This window comes from Stegodyphus dumicola, chromosome 5, assembly GCF_044657685.1.
Source record: "Stegodyphus dumicola isolate Sdum_Otavi_A_Nest chromosome 5, ASM4465768v1".
Lineage (NCBI taxonomy): Eukaryota > Metazoa > Arthropoda > Arachnida > Araneae > Eresidae > Stegodyphus > Stegodyphus dumicola.
The window spans coordinates 223,898,624-223,919,006 of record NC_140772.1 but is presented as its reverse complement, the minus strand read 5'-3'; the positions used below and the strand labels follow the sequence as shown (position 1 = coordinate 223,919,006).

Sequence of the window (20,383 nt, the reverse complement as noted above, 5' to 3'; positions counted from 1 at the left end):
ATGGAATATTTGTCTTTGCTACCTCGACGACATAATCGTGTACGCATCTAATTTCGAAGAACATCAAAAGCATTTGAGGGAAATACTCAAATGTATCCAAAGAGCAGGACTGACGCTAAATTCCAAGAAATGTTCATTCGGCAAAAAGAAACTGACTATACTGGGACACTTAGTCGATCAACATGGGATATATCCCGATCCACAAAAGGTAGAGGCTGTAGCAAAGTTCCCTATTCCAAGAAATATCGCTGATGTCCGAAGTTTTCTGGGCTTATGCTCCTACTACCGACGATTTATCCAAAATTTCACAGATATCGCAAAGCCCTTACATGACTTGTTGAAGAAACATGCAAAATTTTCTTGGAACACATTACAGATTGAATCTTTCGCAACGCTCAAAAGGCTGCTGACCAGTGGCACTGTTTGGGGACATTTTATTCCAGACGCAGAAACCAGGATACATTCTGAGCTAGCGGGTATGGTATCGGTGCAGTACTGGTTCAGATCCAGGATGGCAAAGAAAGACCAATAGCCTATGCATCAAGGTCCCTTACTGCAGCTGAAAGGAACTATTCCACCACTGAAAAAGAATGCCTTGATGTCATCTGGGCAATTAGTAAATTCAGGCCATACTTCTACAGAAAACCCTTCACAGTAGTCACAGATCACCACTCTTTATGTTGGCTGGCCAATGTTAAGGATCCATCCGGAAGACTTGCATGGTGGGCTCTCAGGTTGCAGGAGTACGACATAAATATTGTCTACAAGAGCGGTCGGAAACACTCCAATGCAGATTCACTATCAAACCTCTTATAGAACCAATAATTGAGAACAATGAAGACATCCCTTTCTTTGCAGCAATCGTAGATTACAGAAAACAGCAGCAGAAGGACAAACGATTAAAATCCATCATTACAACTCTGAAGAGAGGTGACACATATCAAAATTATTAAATAAAAAATGGTATACTGTACAAAAGAAGTTATGATCCTATGGGACAGCAGTGGCTCTTGGTGGTACCAAAGCAACTTCGTAGCGAGGTTCTAAGATGTCTTCATGATGCTCCAACTGCTGGCGATTTCGGATTTGCCAAAACGTACGACCGAATAAGGAGGAAGTACCATTGGCCAGAGCTATATGGAAGCACACGGCAGTATGTATCACACTGCCGAGAATGCCAAAGACGGAAATCACCGCTGCAACGTCCACCAGGACAGCTTCATCCAATAAAACCTCCTGACACACCATTTACCAAAATTGGAATAGATCTACTTGGACGCTTTCCTGTTACTCGAAATGGGAACCAATGGATTATAGTTTGCACAGATTACCTTACCAGATTTACAGTCACAAAGGCAATACCGACAGCTGAGGGCACCGAAATTGCCAAGTTTATAGTTGAAGAAATTGTACTGAAGAATGGTGCCCCCAAAGAAATGATAAGTGACCGAGGATGCAACTTCCTATCCAATGTTGTTAAAGAAGTAATTCATCTATGCAAGACATCTCATCTGCTGACGACTGCTTACCACCCTCAGACCAATGGCTTAACTGAAAGATTCAATGAAACATTGGCAGACATGTTGTCCATGTATGTAGACATTGATCAGAAAAATTGGGATACTATTCTACCATTTGTAACCTATGCCTATAATTCAGCCAAACAAGACACAATGGGATTCAGCCCATTCTTTCTCATTTATGCAGAGATATCCAGACTCCTCTCGCCATAATTTTCCCATACAGTATCGAAGATAGTTATGCGCAACATCTGATCACTAGAGCTGAAGAAGCTAGACAGCTTTCAAAACTCCATGTTCTTAAAGCGCAAACCACAGACAAGCGCCGATATGACGAGAGACATCGACCTGTCAGCTACAACATCGGAGACTTTGTCTGGGTCTTCACTCCTGTACGAAAGGTTGGGTTATCCGAAAAAGCTCCTAAGACCTTACTTTGGACCATATCGAATAACACGGCAGCTCTCTGATGTGATGTACGAAGTAGAAAGTATGGAACATAATAAGAAACGACGGAATTCAAAAGACATCGTTCATGTGTTGATGTTGAAGCCCTATCTTGATCCGAAAGTACAACTACACGATGAAAGAAAGCCCAATATTTCCAAGAGATCTGTTACAAGAAGCCAGACCATATCGCAGCGGGACACTGCTTCTTTCTAAGAAGGGGGAAATGTAGCGAAAATTGCTCTTTTCGACAGAGCTCTTCATAGCTTAGCGGAGAAGGCGCAGGACTCGAAACCCGAAAGTACCGGGTTCGAAACCCATCAACGGCAAGATGCCTGATAATTGGTTTTTATGTAAATATCTTTGTTGTTAATGTTATCTTATTTATGTAAGTTTCCTTCCTATTCTTCCAGAACATTCGAAGTCTGGAATGTTTTAGCATGTTCACCAGCTGTATATAAGCAGCTCTTCATTCAGTTCTAGTTAATAAAAAGGCTTGAGTTTAGACTTGTACTTGCCTGTTCATTTGTAGGATCCCCTCATCTACGCGACAATATTAACTTTAAATTTACTGCGACATATTGTTCAAACAAAGGGAGGCAGATGGGAAGAACGGCAGCAAGCGTCTTTCAGTGGCACGAGAAAAGCAATCTGACGAAAAATGGCACAAACTCTTTATTTATAGCAGCAATTACATAACATGCCAGAATGCTCTCGAAAGTACTGGTCTAGGGGCAAGATCCTGAAATTGCAAAAAGTTAATTAGAGGTTGCCTTTTCGAGAGGTTGCATAGAGCAAGGCTGTCATATTTTTTATATTTTACATGTATGTATGTTTCTCGCATTGTGATAAAACAATGTTAACTAGAGCCATCCAATTTTGAATAATGTACATCTCCACCTAAATATGGGCATCTGGAAGCCCAAATTTGGAATTTGTTTTATTATCTATTTCATATTTTGTAAAGCATTTATGAGTTTTTGACTACGAAATTCAATGATTTCAAAGCGAGCAATGGCAACACTGCACGGGGGCATTTTTATCTCCTGCACGTGAGACTGTGTATCAGAAATTCTAAAGATATGCTCTTTTAAGTATTTTGTGATAATGCTGTTGAATGGAATTTTATGGTATAAATGCGAAAAACATGATATTTAATAAATAATGGTAACACATAAAACACTAAAATCCGAAAGCTTTCAGATTTAAAAAAAATATTTTTAATATTTTCATTATTTTATTTTATTATTATTTTTATTTGGAGTAGGAACAAATTTGGGGGAATTTTCAATTATTATTTAATTCTGTTTAACCTTATCGCCAAGTCTCAAAACTACGTGAAAGTTCGATTTATTCTCGACTTTTTAATTCCTTCATTCTCATTTCGACATAATTCATACAGCAGCATGTCACTCATCATTTTTCAATACATTTACATATATACAAATGGATACATCTGAACACGCAGTCATGGAATTTCTGATTATCCATTGAAGGACCCTCATTAGCAAAGAAGGTATGACAATCGAGAAAATTCACACTAGTGGCTGTTGATCAGAATACATCGGCGACAAATATACCTACAGTTGCACAATCATATCGTTTACATGTTTATAACAAGAAATCCAATTTGAAAATTTTAACTGATTTTGGATATGATTATCTATTACATCCCTCTCTTCAATTATAATTTAAAAAATCAAAACCTAATTTCCTCCAATTTTACCTGGCTAACAATTCCAAAATTTCAACTCATGGATCAAATGATTATGGACATGTATAAAATTTTACTTGGAAATTTTTTTATTACTACTGTTCCTAAACTAGGAGCTGATTTTTTACAGCATTTTAATCTCTTGATAGATTTTAAATGACACAGACTTATCAAATATCACTAAACTTACCCAACTTGAGTTAATTTCCAAATCTGAAAATTATTTTTCTATGAAGCTTATTTCTGGTGATTCATCATTCCATTGAATCTTAGCCAAATTACCAGAAATACCAAAATTAACATTCAGTATTAAAGTTAAGTAAGTTAACATTTAGTATTAAGTTTTGTGTTTTATAAATTGTAATAGTCATTATCACTTGCTCTGTGACAAAGCTCTGTTCTAAAATTTTTAAGTATTTTCCCCCATATTCCACACTTTTATTAAAATATATTTTCTCACTTCTATAATTTCACTGTCTGTGTCAATGTTGGAATCTTTTCTTTTTTTTTTCTTTTTTTTTCCTGTGTCGAGTTCAAAACAGAGCCAACAATTTCATCATCGGTCATCTGATACACCAATGTTGGTTCATCTGGACATCATTCATATAACCGTATCTTCTTCATCCAAAACATCCTTATTTGTTCTTTCTTTTGAATACAGAAGCAATTCTCTTACTTTAACCTTTTCCGCACTGACCGTAAAAGCAGAAAATTCACTGTCACCACTCTCAGTTTCAATAAACAGAGAAGATGGCCATACATTATACCAGCTATTTACTAAAATTGTTTGGGAAACAGAATTCCGTGATTCTGCTATCAAATAGATGCAGTCTTCGATAGTGAAATTTTTTCTATAGTCACAAAATAGAGCAGTCTCTTGAAAGGATTTTTTCCCTCAAATTTGTAGTGGCATTCAGTATTGTGTATTATGCCCTGGTCCATGTCTGGATCAATGACATAGTATTTGGGGGCAAAAAAAGGACCATGATATTATTACACACATTAAAATAGTTGCAGCTGGATGTGCAAAACAGTTGTTTAACAATAATAAAATCTTGCAATTTGATGGCAAACCCCACATTGTTACTTTTATTATGATGTCAATGATTTGGTAAGTATTTCTCTCTTCTTTCATATTTTGTTTTCCATATTGTGGTTTCCTAAACCTATAAACTGAATTTAGCTTAAAGTAACATGCCAAACAAAGATAAATTCAGAAGTCAAACAACAAAAATTTAGTGTTATATTTGCAAATTTTCTAAGACTAGTTTCGGTGGTTTTACTGAATCATCAGCCTCAGCTGCCAAAGTGCAAATGAGCGAGATAAGAAAAAAATGGCTAGACAGAAGTTAAGCTACTGGTGCGATCTATTGATGAAACCAGAATGTGGTTAACCATCATGAAAACACACTTGTATTTAAATTCCAAAACCCTCTTTTACCGTCTTCTAATTTAAGTTGTTTAAAAAATCTTCCCATTGTAAATATTAAGCCAACAGTTAATATTTCTAGTGTTAGTTTATCAGAAGAACAAGAGAGAATTCTGAAATATAATTTTAAGTTCTCACAAACCTCAAAACCCTCAATTCCAAAGATTTTGGCTCCTATCAAAAAAGTTTTCAAATTCAGTAAAGTTTCAGACACACAGAAAGAAATTATTAGGCATCTTATTGCCCATAATGTGAAATTAAACAGTAAGCCTTTAAAACCAAATCCAAACGTGAGAGAAAGAGCTACAATGCATGAAGTTCATTCTAACCCAGACATTATTATTTTAAAGGCCGACAAAGGTGGCCAGATAGTCGTCATGGACAAGAATACTTACATAGATTTTGTCACTACATTTGAATAATCTTTTGACTCTAATATTTTTTGTTTATATTTTTTTCTAACTGCAGCTTCCGAGTAATATTGCACGAGCTTCTAGCAGATGTAATCGTTTTCTTTATAAGTTTTTTTTTTTAATTCATTATTTATTCATATTATTATTATCTATGTTTTGTAACTTTCAGAGAATGGCAATATTCTATGTTCTTCTTTTTTAGAGAGTTAGTGTAACTTTTGTTTTCCTCATTTGAAAGTATGAGTAAATGGATTATTTAATTATTGTAGAGTCATAAGTAACTAAAGAGATATAGATAGTTATTTCCGAGTAATAAATAGTTCTTGAGGTAACACATTTGGTGAGAATTTTTGAACAACATTTTTAAACGAAGGACCATATAATCCGATCCCTGAATACCCTTCACTTTCGGACATAAAAACTGCAAATAAATCTTCACAAATCCTTTCGACCAACTTAAAACAAACTTTAAACTTCGCTTATCCCATCTGTTGCGAATTGTGCCAGATTATAAGCTCTTCCCAAAATTCATAAGAGTGATATTCCTTTCCACATTAATGTATCAAATTTAGGCACTGCCTCATACCCGTTAGCTAAATATTTAATTTCTACATTTTCAACTCTATTAGATAATAATATTTACACTATGAAAAATTCAATAAAGTTTGTAAAAAAAGTTAAAAGTATTTCTCCTAGAAATTTACTCATGGTTCCTTCTGATGTAAAATCATTATTCACCAATGTTCCAGCGGAGGGTGCATTAAGATGTCTAGAAACCAGACTTTGCGAATTTCAGTCCTCCTGCATCGAAATTGATGAACTAATTTCCCTTACTCTGTTTGAAACAGACACATTTCCTTTTTCCATAGAAAGTATTACAAACAAACTGATGGATTAGCCATGGGAAGCCCTCTTTGTCCCATCCTGGCTGATATCTGCATGCATTATTACGAATAAAAATTATTTAAAACATTAAACTTCCCAGTATGGTTCCACTATGTAGATGATACTTTTACCTCAATAATATGATTAAAATAAATATGATTTAAATGAAGTTCTTTTAATAATGAATTTCGTTGATCCTGCTATTCAGTTCACTTTTGAACATGAGACACGTAATTCTCTTCTGTTTCCCAACATTTTAGTTACACGTAACACATCCAACTTCAGTACTATGGTTTACTGTAAACCTTAATTGGCCTGTCTTCCACCACACTTCAAATCATGTCACCCGACTAAATGAAAATTAACTTCATTTTATTCCTTTGTTTTTTGTGCACTTCAAGTTTGCTCCTCCAAATTGATTCTTGACCAAGAACTAAATTATTTAAAAGCAGTTGCTATTGACAGGGTTTTTCCCCCAAACACTATTAACCAAGCAGTTAAAAAAATCTCATCTCAACACACCAAAAGGCACACTCTTGTTTTAGGAGAAATTTAACTTTCAGGTCGTTTATTCTCCTATCAATAAAATTCCCAGTTCAGTACTTAAGGATCCCATTCCGAATATGAATTCCTGAGGTATTTAAAGGATTCCTAGCCAATGTGGTTTAATTTACATTGGTCAAACTAAGAGAACCTCAAAATTTCGTGTTAAAGAACATGAGGCATATGTTAGGAAAAAGGAAACACAGAAGTCCCCTGTTGCCTCTATTTGTACCATATTGGTTTGGCACTTTCCATTTTTTGCAGCCAATATTATTCAAAAAACATCTTCCATTGGTGAATTAGATTTTTTAGAGGCGTTTCACATTGAAAACAATCTTTCTGTTCTAGTTAACGATCCTAATTCCAATCGATCTTAATCGACTTTAAGGAAATTATGTTTTAGTTTTCTTGTTTCATCAATGGATGCCACCAGTAGCTTAATTCCTGTCCAGCCATTCTTATCTTATCTTACCACCATATCTTATTTCGCACATTTGCACTTTGGCAGCTGAGTTTGATGGTTCGGTAAAACGATCAAAATTAGCCATGAGAAATTTACGAATATAGCGCTGAATTTTGTTGTTTGACTTCTAAATTAATCTATAAACTGAATGCTTACATTTTGCGAGTTTGCGTGGATTTTTGGTATTATCTCATAATTTACTACACTGATTATTTTCAATTAATTCTAATAAAACGTAAAGGGAGGAGACTTCCCCCCCCCCAAAAAAAAAAATACTACCACCTATATTATTAAGCAACAGAATCCATTTGGTATAAAAAATATACGTCAATAATTTCCATAAAAAGTTTTTTCTTATTAAAAATCCTGCGACTGCCTTCTTAACATTTTAGCAATTAAAAAAAAAAAGAAAATTCTCTTTTTACATACAAAATAATCAGTACAAAGATATGAAAAATAATTTAAATTTTCTTACATATTGCAAGCATAAATTTCACTACACAAACACAAGAATTTACACATAAAAATATCGGGTTTTAACGAAAGTTTCCCGCCACCAACAACCGTAAATATTGTCTGTTTGTCTGTGCAAACAGCTCACGTTGGTGTGTTTAACCATATTTTGTCAAACGATTTTTGGCATTTGAAAGAAAGAGACTTGTTTTAGATAACAGTGTTGTGAAATTTGTAAAAAAATATTGTTACCATTAAGTACAAGGTGTCTGAAACAGAACTATCAAGCTACTAGGGAGTAGTGCCATCATTTATTTCCAGTTCTGTTTCCAAAAGTCAGCTACAGAATGTCACCAAATCATATGCACAGCTTTAGGTACTAATGTTGTATCATATGACACTATGAAAGTTTGGTACCAAAAGTTCAAAAACAAGGCATATGACACTCAAGAAGGAGAGTGCTCTGGTGGGCCTACTGATGTTGATGAGGCCTGCCTGTGAGAACTTGTGAAAGATCAGTATGCAGCCACTCAAGAGCTTGCTAAGGAGTTAAGACATTAGTGCCATGTCCATTAGTTGCCCTATGCATCACATATACTTGACGTACAAGTTCAATAGCTGGGTACCGCATGAACTGACTCAAGCAGACAAGGACAAATGTATTCGAGCCTGCACTAATCTGCTCAAATATTAATGCAAAGACAAAATTATGGATCGGATCATCACTTGTGATGAAAAATGGATTTACTTCAACAATGCAGGCCGAAAATGGGGTTGGTTTGCACTTGGTGAGTCTGTTGGCAGCATCATAAAGTACAATTTGACTAACAAAAAGATCACCCTTTACCTGTATCTGGTGGGATTGCCATTATATTATCCACAAAGACTATCTTGAAAAAGGTAATACCCTCGACAGTAAGGTGTACAGTAAGATGCTAGTCCGTGTTGATGCTGCTATCAAGGAAAAACATCGAACTGAGTTCCAGCACAAAAAAGTAATGTTCTATCAAGATAATGCAAGACCACATGTGTCTGCATTCCCTGACGGGACTCTGTTCGATTCGATTGCGATCTTTTACCACACCATATAGCCCTGACATTGCTCCTTCAGACTTCTACCTTTTCTCACACCTGTGGGTACATCTTACTGGTACTATCATCCGTTCTGCACAGGATGTCCAAATTGAGGTTGATCTTGTGGCCACCAAGTTTCTGGGCCGAAAGCTTTGAATAACTACGAAGCACTGGCAGAAAATCATAGATTTGGGTGTGATTACTACCCGCACTAAAGGTACTGCTTTCATGCTTATTTTTTTCCTAACTTTATTAAGAACGTTTTTTGGCAGAAAACTTTCATTAGAACCAGACATTAATAATACAAATTTCAATGTGTTATAAGAAAAATATTTCATACCTATGACAAATGTTATCCAAGATCTGCTTGTTGAAAGCATTTTTGTCCTGGAATAAATTATTTAATGCATGAAGTGCACAGAGTTCCTTTACTTGTTTCTCATGGTAAATATTGTGTTCATCTTTGGAACTATTTTTTGAAATAGTTTTTCTATCACGACCAAACCAGTTCTCCACAAAATGCAAACAGGAGTTGTGCATGGATGAAAATGTTAATTCTAAACACTGAAGGATAAAATTAAACATATTAAAAGCATCAAATAATCTTATTAATTAGACTATTATATTTATATATGTTAAACAATATGTTTTTAATAGTCTTTTTATGGACACTTGTTATCAAGGGAGAATATTCGTGCAGCATTTTAATAAAATATGCAAGCACTTCATATTATTAGTATTAACAGAATAAGATATTTAGAAATTAAATATTATCTTAATTCATACTTTTAAAGTACGGCTATTGTAGTATACAATTTAAGTGCTTTTTAAGAAATAGTAACCAAAGTTTTCAATACATTATAATTCTAATTCAATTGTTTTTCAAGGAATGAGAATCAAAATTCTGAACTTATTATAACTCTAAAACACAGTGGCTGATCCTGCTAGTAACTGCAACTGCTATTCTATTTAGATATGTGACCACTATTTAGACTTTACATTTGCACAGGCACTTAATATTTATTTTTGTTTTTGTTTTTAAATCCCATATTAAGGTTTCATTTATTGGTTAATTTTAACTTGCTCCTACAAACTCAACTGGGAAATGTATAATTTTAAACAAAAATTCATATATAAACTGCTGGCCATTTAAAATGCAACACCATGAAGGAAATATCCAAACAGCATCATGTACAGTCAAAAGTCGTTAATTCGGACACCCATAATTCGGAACTCAAAGCTACAAACTATCTGAGCATGCATCGCATTGACGCATGCGCATAAGACCTTTATGGCTGCACATATGCGTGTGCGCATGATACGTTTCCGCATGTGCGTTTAATATATAACAGATGGTATAAGTTAAAATTATCTAATTATCTATTTCAGTTAATGTTGCAGATTGCGTTGTTCCTTAATCTTCGAATAGGATCCGTCTTATTATTTTTTGCAGACTGTTAGAGCAATTTTATAAAAGTAAGCTTGACTTTCGATTATGGCAAATAGAATTTCTGATGCTGGAGCTCCCAAAGGATCTACAAAGCGAAAGTATGTTTCGATGTCCATCAAACAAAAGGAATTGCTGAAAAAAATGGATAAAGGCATATCCTTTGTTTATCTAACCATTCCGAAATCTGTTTACCAATTTCACGCTGCTCTGTGTGTGGGGGGGGGGGGACGCCACGGCACGCAATGAATTGGAAGTTGATCTGTCAGCACTATCCTTATCTTCAGGGCAGATGTTTTTATTTTATTTGGCTTATAATTCCTCACTAAATGCGGTATTTCACCTCGATGTACTCCGTCTTTGATATGATTTAAATCAAATTCCTCGTCATTAAAATTCGCTTCCGATAACGAAGAAAGTGACAGAGGTTATTGAAAACGAAAAACTTTTCGATTGACAAATTAGTCGGTATTCTCAACACAGCAATTGTAGGACTTGAACAGCGGAACTTTGTAACTGAACAAGAAATTATGTCTGTTTATAGAATTAAAGAGAATGTATTATCACATAAAAATGAAGCAACTTAAACAACTTACATTGAAAGAAATGTTTAATAAAGTAAACAAATAAATATTAAGCTTTTTTTTTTTTTTTTTTTTTTTTTTTTTGTAAATTTTGATACCCTTTAAATCATAATTGTTCTTTATTTCATAAATTATGGTTTCATATTTTTAATTTTATAATTTCTGCATGCCATCTTGCCAGATTTAAACTGATGATCTATAATCTCTGGAAAAATCAATAATCCGGAATTGCCGAAGTCCCGACGAGTCCGGATTAATGACTTTTGACTGTATATTGTAATGGAATATGCAAATGATTACAATTTCAGAGCACATCATAGATGACTGTAGTGCCCCTTATAATCCATATATAAAGGGAACAAAAACTGCCATTTTGAATAATGTGCTTTGTGTGTGCAGCTTCAGTATATCTCGTAGAAAATAAACATTATTCAAGCATGTTTCTGAGTTCAACTGATGTAGAATCATTGAATACAGAGATTGCGGATTATCCTTCCAAGAAATTAGTCATCATGTCAGACATACCAAAGCAGCAGCCATGCAAATGTGGAATCAGTGGATGCAGGAGGAAATGACTGGTGGACAAGAGCAATTGCAACCACCTTCTCGCACCACTCCCTCAGAAGACAGGCATATGGTGCACATAGCATGGATGCAGTGCACTGCCACATCCATAGCACAACAAATGCAGTATATAACAAAATAACTGGTGTCTGCACTAACAATTCAATATCCTTTACAGTACAATGGACTATCTGCTAGGCATCCATTGCTTCCCCTTACCTTTAAACCATAGCTGCTTACATTTGCAATGGCGCACTTAACAACAGAGATAGACATACGTAGCGTATTCGGAAACTAAGTACCGTTTCATTCTAGCGCCGTCGCCGCGCCGTGGTAGGCGTCCCGCGCATGCGCACTAGTCTTTCTTGTTCACTGACTTTCAATTGTCGCCATTTTGGTTGCTCTATGTTGTGTTTTCAGTTTGCTGTGCACATTCAAAATGTTTAAGACAATTAGTTCTCCCGCTGACTGTGAGATTCGTGCCGTGATTAAATTTTTGAACGCGAGGAATGTTAAACCGGCCGAAATTTATCGTCAAGTGACACAGGTTTACGGTGAATACGCGATAAGTGATGAAATGGTGAGAAAGTGGGTAAGAATGTTTAATGCAGGTCGAACAAATGTCCACGCCGAGGCTCGGAGTGGTCAGCCTTCTGTTGTCACCGATGATTTGGTAAGGAAAGTTGATGAAGCAATTCATGAGAACAGACGCTTCACAATGACAACTCTTTCAGAGGCATTTCCACAAATTTCACGTACTGTTTTGTTCGAAATTGTGTCTGACCGCTCGAATTATCGCAAACTGTGTTTCCGATGGGTTCCAAAAATGCTCACTGATGTTCACAAAACAAAGCGACTTGGTAGTGCCCTGACATTTCTCACGCGGTACAGTGATGAGGGAGAAAACTTTTTAAACTAAATTGTGACAGGTGATGAAACTGGGGTGTGTCATTTCACACCAGAATCGAAACAACAATCGATGGAGTGGAGACACACTCATTCACCGAAAAGTGTGGAGTCGTGGTTATCGAAACTGGCGGGAAGTTTCTTTGACGATGGTATACAAAAACTGGTCACCCGCTATGACAAGTGTTTGATCATTGGCGGAAACTATGTTGAAAAATAGTTTAAGACATGTATTTTCATGTAAAAATAAAATTGGATTCGAAAAAATTGTTTTACTATTTTTTTTTTTCAAAACGGTACTTAGTTTCCGAATACGCCTCGTACAAATGGCTTGACGTGTTTTTGGATGATTCATACTTCTGCCTGCAGTACCACAATGGTTAGATTAGAGACATAGTAGAGAGAGGCTGCTTGACTGTTGTGTTATGCAAAGTCATACTGGTTCTGACACTGCATAATCGCAGTCATACTGATCGGTGTTATGGTGTGAGGTAGTGTTGGATTCCATTCCTGTAACCCCTAGTATACATTATTAATACACTTACCAGCCAACATTATCTCAGAAGTTCGGCAGCTTGTTCTTCCTTACCTTCAAGGCTTGCCTGCAGCCACAATTTCAACAGGACAATGGACAGCCACATGTTGCACGCAATGCATGTCCAAGCTATCTTCTTAGCCCACCAAATTACATTGTTAACCAGGCCTGCCTGTTTGCCAGATCTATTGCCCATCGAACATATCTGGACAGTAACTGGAGAATGCCTTGCCTGGCATTCGACAACCGTGGGTACACCAGATGAACTTTGGCAATGTGTGGAGGCAGCATGGGCCATTCCCTAACAATACATCTAAAGCCTCTTTCACTCAATAAGCTAGCATAGAGCAAAAGTTATTAAAAAACATGAAGGCAACACTCATTACTGATCTTCTTGTCTTCCTCATCTAAAAGAAGGCTCTATTTCAAATCAATTAACATTGACACTATATGTAATCTCTGAAGTAAATTTGGCTTTGGATATTTCTTCTTCTTTGTCTTGCATTTTGAATGGCCAGCAGTGTATATATACATACAAAGTCAAAATTTGAGCATCCAACATCTAGACCAATAGCGAAAAAAGAATCGAGTGTCCAAGAATGGAAAACATAATACTCAAGAAAACAAAGGTACGCAATAAAAGCAAATTTTCTTCTGATTAACTGAGATTCATTTACATCACTTTAAAACACCTACTAGGTGCTAGGGAATCACACTGTGGCTTAACATTGATTGAAGTTGCCCAGAAGTGGGGTAGCATTTTGCTATTTGATCTACGTAATAAGAGAAATCTCAAGACATACTTATTTGGAGTAGGATGTTCCTTACAAATGGATTTCTTTTGTTGGCACAACAACAGGGAAGATAGATAGCATTAGATTGCAAGGAACTTAAGTTCAGTTAAGATAGCAAGTTGTTCTTTCTTAATTTTCTGATTTGAAGCAGCTTATTAATTTGTTTCAGCTATTACTATTAATCATATTCATATCAAATAATGTTTAATAAATGATAAAGTCTTCCTTTAACTGTACATTCAGGCATCAACTAGCGAATATTGGAATTTTGCACACACTGAAATGCAGAGAAATTGTTGCAGCAACAAGACCATCATTAGAATTTTGGAAACATTTTAAAATAAAATCTGATACATGCAGGACATTGCAAGATCTGAGAGGACGTGTCAGCAAATAGTTTTAAAAATGCTCAGTAGTAATAACTGAAGTCTTACATTATGATTACAATCCCTTGATCATCAATTAGTTAACAGAAAGGCAAGTAGTATAGTTTTAAATCAACAAAATATTGCCATTTTGGCATTTTGCATTCATTTAATGATTCATGTTTTAATTTCACAATTCATAAATTTTTTTTTAGCCCAAAGGGGCAATTTGTGTAGAAAGACTAATTTCGTTTCGGCATTTTGTGTCGATTCACAAAGCATCGTCACTAAGTGTTGTCTCACTTTTCAAATTATCGTCCTGTGTTATATTTTAGGAAATTAAATAATGAAGAATCTGCATGAATGTAGGTATGTTTCTCGCGTTGTGATAAAACAACAGTACCTACGGCCATCAAAATTTGAAAACGTAATCTTCCATAGAATATGGGCACGGGCAAGCTCTAATTTGAATTTGTAATTTGTTTTATTATCGATTTCAGATTTTAAACAAACTTGATTAACAAACTAAACTAAGTTTGATTAACAAACTAAACGATTTCAAAGCGAGCAATGGCAATACTGTACGGGGAGGGAGGGGAAACATTTTTATCTCCAGCGCCCGATACTCTGTATTGGAAATTCTAAAGATATGCTCATTTTAAAATTACTTTGCGATATTACTGTTGAACTGAATTTTATGGTTTGAGTCCATAGAACATGATATTCAATAAATAAAGGTAAGACACAAAACATTAAAAAAACACCCCTTTGGACATAATTAAAAATCTGAAACCTTTCAGATTTTATTTATTAATATTTTTAAAAATGGAAAACACTTTTTTTAGATACTAGATATTGATCTAGATATTAGTGACTTCAGTTGCTAACTTACATGTTAAAGATTTCAGTTGTTCTATTTCAATGCTAAATATTACACACTACACATGGGGAATGAGACACATCAGATACATGATCTTAATTCCTTACAACTCTGACATACTTAAAAACGCAAACGGGGAGAAAGGTGTGATTAAATCAACAAAATCAGAGTGGTCACAAATTATCATCCCTTACAATTTAGTTCATGGCCACAAGTGTACAGAAAAGTTCTCCCTTTTACTAGAAATCAAATGACAGAACTTTCAACTGCTAGCTGGATATGTTCATCACAAGGGCATGCATGAAAAGAATGCCTAACTCCTCACATGTTAAGAATGAGTGGAAATAGGAAGTCAGACTCAACTGATCAAATTCACGTGGTCATAAGTTATACATCATATTTGAGTTTGCCACTATCCAGATTATTAAGCTTTTCCAAAGTGGAAAATGTGAAAAATGAATTTCCCATTCAGAGGTGCAGCTAGCGTTTTCTTGGCCTGTTTGCCAAAATACAATGGGGAATATCAATCTGGTGGCTCCTGGATGCTGCACCTGGAGGCAGATTCCCCCCTTGTCGCCCTAGTTATGACACTGTTTCCCATTGCTAGCTGGATACCCTAACCTCTATACCACACGATAGGTATATTTTCAATCCCCTACAATAATTTTTTAAGATAATTACTACAATCAGTGATAATTTTTCTCTTAATCTATGATATTTCTTTGCAAAAGCTGAACCATGTTATACAGACAATAAATAAATTGGCTGATCTTTGGAATATGGTAACTGGTAGTTTGGCGACATTTTGGAGGCGATAAAGGTTACTACCTAGGACTTTGGTAATAATGTGAGAAGTACTTAGTTCCGATTACGCATTATTTTGTGTGAGGGAAATGAGAGATCATGAGATAAGTCATGTGACATTAATGGACGAATTAGAGTTCTTTAATCGGAAAAGGGGGAGAATTTGGAAAACTGTAGTACTATATTGTTTTGTATTAAACTTCATTGTGTGTTGTGTGAAATAGTGGAAGTGTGCATGCAACGTAATGAAGATTCTGAAGATTTGGTAAGTTAGTATTTTTAATCATTTGAGGATATTATTTTCATGCATTGTTCTAAATGTAAGGAGTAAATAAATTAATATGATATTATTGGAAAATTGTTATTAGCAATGATTTAGTTTAAAGTAATTAGGATTGTAATCTAATTTTTATTAATTTAATGTATGAGCTTATTTATATTTTAAGTAGTGTTTTTTAATTTAATTATATTTTAATTTAATGATCATGATTTTGTAAGTTATATGTTTGTAGTATTTTGGAATACGTCTGAGTAGAATATGTTGAGTATTTTCATGCATTTTCATGAAATTTTTCTAATTTATGAGAAAAAAGCAGTGTACATTGATATAGTGAAGAGTGTGCGCAATGCCATTTTTGTGCAATTCTGGGATGTTTTTTTAAGTAAAAATAAGTCGACGTGTACATGGTTTAGTGATATTTTAATTAAATGATAGTTATTTTGTGAATTTTACGTTTGTAGGAATTTGGTATACGTTTCAGTTGAAGTAAACGTGCATGGAAATAATTTAAATATTTGACACTAAGTATTTGTAACCATTTGTAATGTTTGCGGTATGAATTCGTTGGTGACGTTTATAATATAATAGATAATGTAGAGGTAAACGTTTTTGGATATTTTATTTATTTTATACGTGGAAATGTTCATCCTTGGGAAGGGTATATACTTTTTCGCGATCAGGTAATTTCATATATGTGCTTTTTACCGAGTTTAAAGATTCACAGAATTTTTTTGCATTTTCGTACAAATTTTTGTAATTTATGAGAAAATAGCAGTGTAGATGGATAAAGTTAAGAGTGTGTGCAATGCAATTTTTGTGCAATTCTGGGATGTTTTTTTAAAAATAAAAAATAAATGTAAAAATAAGTCGACGTGTAAATGGTTTATGTGTATGTGCTATTCTGAAAAATGCGCAAGGAGTTTGCTATTGTGCACTTTTTCCCAATTTTGCAGTTAATATTTGTCATGATTAAGCAGTTTTGTTACATAAAATTTCTAGCATAAGTGTAATTCGGCTAGTAGATTGTTGGAAAAAGTGTTCAGTAAATAAAAAGAAAAGAAACATGTCTTTACTTCGTGAAGACAAAATGGTGGCGAAAAAAAAAATAGGGGGTTGCTGTAGCAGAGTTGGTTGCCAAATTTTTGCCAAAAAATCATCAAGTTACCATAATCCAAAGATCAACCAACGAATTATATGGCTATTGAAAATGTAAGCTTCACTTTTCTTTGCTAATTATTTAGTCACTCTTACAATCAACCGTTCCAATAAATTTTTTTCTTTAAACATTAAGCACATAGTTGTAAGAAGAAAGTATAGAGATCTATTGGCAAGCTACTAGTATACCGGAATTCAAGGAAAGTCCTCAGTGGCAATTAATATGCCACATGGTTTCAAGAATTGCATGTAAAAGAAAAACAAAAGCATACCTTAAGTTCAGAGAATGACAGTAGGTTAGGTTAGATTATCTGATACATCAAAGCATACATGGGCTATCTTCTCAAGAGAAGGCTTGCCTTTGTAAATAGCTTTCTACGAAAAAATGGCTTGTATTCATGTTATGGGGAAAGATACAGAAACACCCACCTCGTCAACCTAGTCATGAGGCTCAAATCTAGGTCAAACTACAATGTTTAGTGATCTTAAATACTTGGCTATGGTTGGGTATGAGTGACAGAACGCACAAATAGAGCAAACCTAAATTTGGTAGTGTTCTATCACAGGAACCAGATTCAGAAATGTATGTATGTATGCACGTGTGTATGTATGTGCATATATGTGTATATGTATACAAACACATACATTTGTGCTTACATATATGCAAGCATACATGAACACATACACCCATGCATGCATACATACATTTCTGGATCTGCATATGATAACAGAACAGTACCCTAAATTTTATATTACATCATACAGAGAAAAGTATTACTACACAATATTCTTTCATTATTTTTTTTAATAATTACTTATAGAATAAGCATACAAATTTAGTTTCCTTTTCTTTCTATTGCATAAGGCGTACAGACAAAAAAATGTAAAGCCACTGCCATCGACAGACCAAAACAGTTGACAATAGACAAAATCTAAATAAAATTTTACTAAGTGGAACAAAGTTGTGTAGTCTTTACGGAGAATGTGCAGATTTTTTAAAAACCTTTTCTACAACACGCTTAAAAAAAAAAAATTATAAGGATTATTTTCTTGAACAATTATTGTTCTTTGTTATATTCAAACAACATCAGTAATATTTACATGTCAATATAATATAGCAGATAAATAATGCCTAACTATTAAAAAATATAACAACATAAAAAGTTAATGAATAAATGAAAAGATTTAAATCGTTGTTAATATAAAAGATATTGCAATGAATATTGAAATGTGAATACAAATGCAGAATTTAAAAGAATACCTCGATAAATATTCTTGCAACTATTATTAAAAATGTCGTTAAAATATTAGCCATAAGCATACATTTTCATACGTCAAATGTAATAAAATCTCAAGTTTTCAGATTCTTTTACACCTTCGGTTAATATACTATGAAGATTAACTAGCAATTATTTGCAGAAAAATGCACTTGTTTTCGATGACATTAATATAGTGGCCAACACTCGACTGATTCTTTTAGTGTAGAAAGTCAGTTTCATATTATAAATAAAGAAACCAAACGTTTCAGCTCCCAGACGCTCTGAAACGATCAAAGCTTTTACGTAAGTGTCAAAAATGTATATATTATATGAAGAAAATCATTACATTTTTAATATCACAATAACATTTAAAGTAAACTGGAACTCTAGAAGTATCATCTGCAGTGCTAATTAATATTGCTTACAACACGACAATATTGTTTTTTGTTTACGCATATGAATTGTTTATCATTTTATCCTCTATCATATAAACACAGAGAGTTGAGTAGAACAGTACTTGAGAAAATAATAAAAAATAATTTTTCTAAAATCTAAAAGTAATTCATTTATAGCGAATAATTTAGTATTTTCATTCATAAAATATAAATACTCAATTACATAATCAACAAGTATAATTTAATGATCAAGTTTAAATTTTGTAGATCGTGATATCACATGTGACATAATGCCTCCCCTCCTCCCCTCTTCAAACCGTATCGAAACCTCAGTAAAACTCCAAGCATTCTGCTCGGTTGTCGCGAGTGTTAGGTTGTAATTAATATTCCTGGTAATTTAATGTTTTCACGTAATTTAAGCGTTAATTAGTATTTCTGTTATGGCGACTGCTGAAATTCAGAATGATGACGACAATCTGGAAAATCTCCTAGGTTAGTGCTTAAAATTATTTTTGAGAAAAATGAAATTTTAAAATTTGTCAGTTAGGTATGTGATAATATTTTTAACTGGAGCGATCTCAAAACATTTCTCTTCTCTGAAAAAAGTGTTTAAGGAATTATTTTACTGTGTATTAAATATTATCACTCACATGCCTATTAAGCAATCACAATAGTAGTTAGTGATTGTATTATTTGGAGCATTTTTATATGTGCCCACACATATTGATAAGATCATGGGAGGAAAACTTTTTCATATATATTTGTCTTTACATATCTAGTTTTATAATATGCAGCACATTTGATGTGTAAAGGCTTTAGTTCTGTTAGTAATCATTCAATGTAATCTAATCTAGAAAGAACTAAGTGAATAAAATGCGTACGTAACAACCGAGGTAATAATGAATGTAGTACTTTTTAGAAATTGAAAAATAATCTGAGATTTTCTGTGTTAGGTCTTGCTCTGTTTGGTATATGCACTCTGGTAGTAAGAATTGATAGTACTAAATTAATGGTTGTGGTATGTGAAGACATGTAAATTATTTAGTGCAGTAGCTTATTTTAGAACTGATATAGCAGTCTAAAAGATGGTTGGTTTAGCTAACTTGCTTCATTATGATATAATTAGTGATTTTTGCAGTTAATGGTTAATATTTGTGTTATCCACAAATCTTTGTTAACAACTTATCAAGAAATATTAAACCGAGAACTTGAAATTGTTAGTTAACAGCTTCAGATAAAGCTAAATTGTAGCTTGTAGCTATCTTTCAAGTTGAATATTTCTCTGAGAATAAGCTCATGTTAGATAAGCAAATAAGACTTTTCGAATGTTTAGTTGAAAACTAAAGAAGTGTAATAATATACAGCAGATATTGAGAAAATATGAAATATTATCTCAGTCAGTGCCATCAAGTCAAGATATAATGGATTATTATCAATTCACATGATATGTGTTGTAAAATTTAAAGCTAGGGTA

General features: G+C 34.0%; 2 protein-coding genes across 5 annotated transcripts in view; one reads left to right on the top strand and one right to left on the bottom strand.

Annotated features, from left to right (window-relative positions):
• The window catches only part of LOC118185417 (josephin-1-like), a 35,832-nt gene extending 16,824 nt beyond the window's left edge, over nucleotides 1-19,008 (bottom strand). The window contains exons 1-2 of one of the 3 annotated variants that reach the window (XM_035355251.2): nucleotides 18,861-19,008; nucleotides 9,282-9,505 (exon numbers count right to left, since the gene is read on the bottom strand). In XM_035355251.2, the coding sequence (XP_035211142.1) occupies nucleotides 9,282-9,481 (200 nt within the window). In that variant the 5' untranslated portion in view covers nucleotides 9,482-9,505; nucleotides 18,861-19,008. Of the gene's footprint in view, nucleotides 1-9,281; nucleotides 9,506-18,516 lie in introns of all 3 variants that reach the window. The other 2 variants (XM_035355249.2, XM_035355250.2) reach the window with 2 other exon arrangements.
• A 218-nt stretch (nucleotides 19,009-19,226) lies between these two features.
• Gga (ADP-ribosylation factor-binding protein Gga) overlaps nucleotides 19,227-20,383 on the top strand; it is a 74,635-nt gene continuing 73,478 nt past the window's right edge. Inside the window, exon 1 of one of the 2 annotated variants that reach the window (XM_035355248.2) lies at nucleotides 19,227-19,401. In XM_035355248.2, the coding sequence (XP_035211139.1) occupies nucleotides 19,350-19,401 (52 nt within the window). In that variant the 5' untranslated portion in view covers nucleotides 19,227-19,349. The remainder of the gene's footprint in view (nucleotides 19,402-20,383) is intronic. The other variant, XM_085817723.1, reaches the window with a different exon arrangement.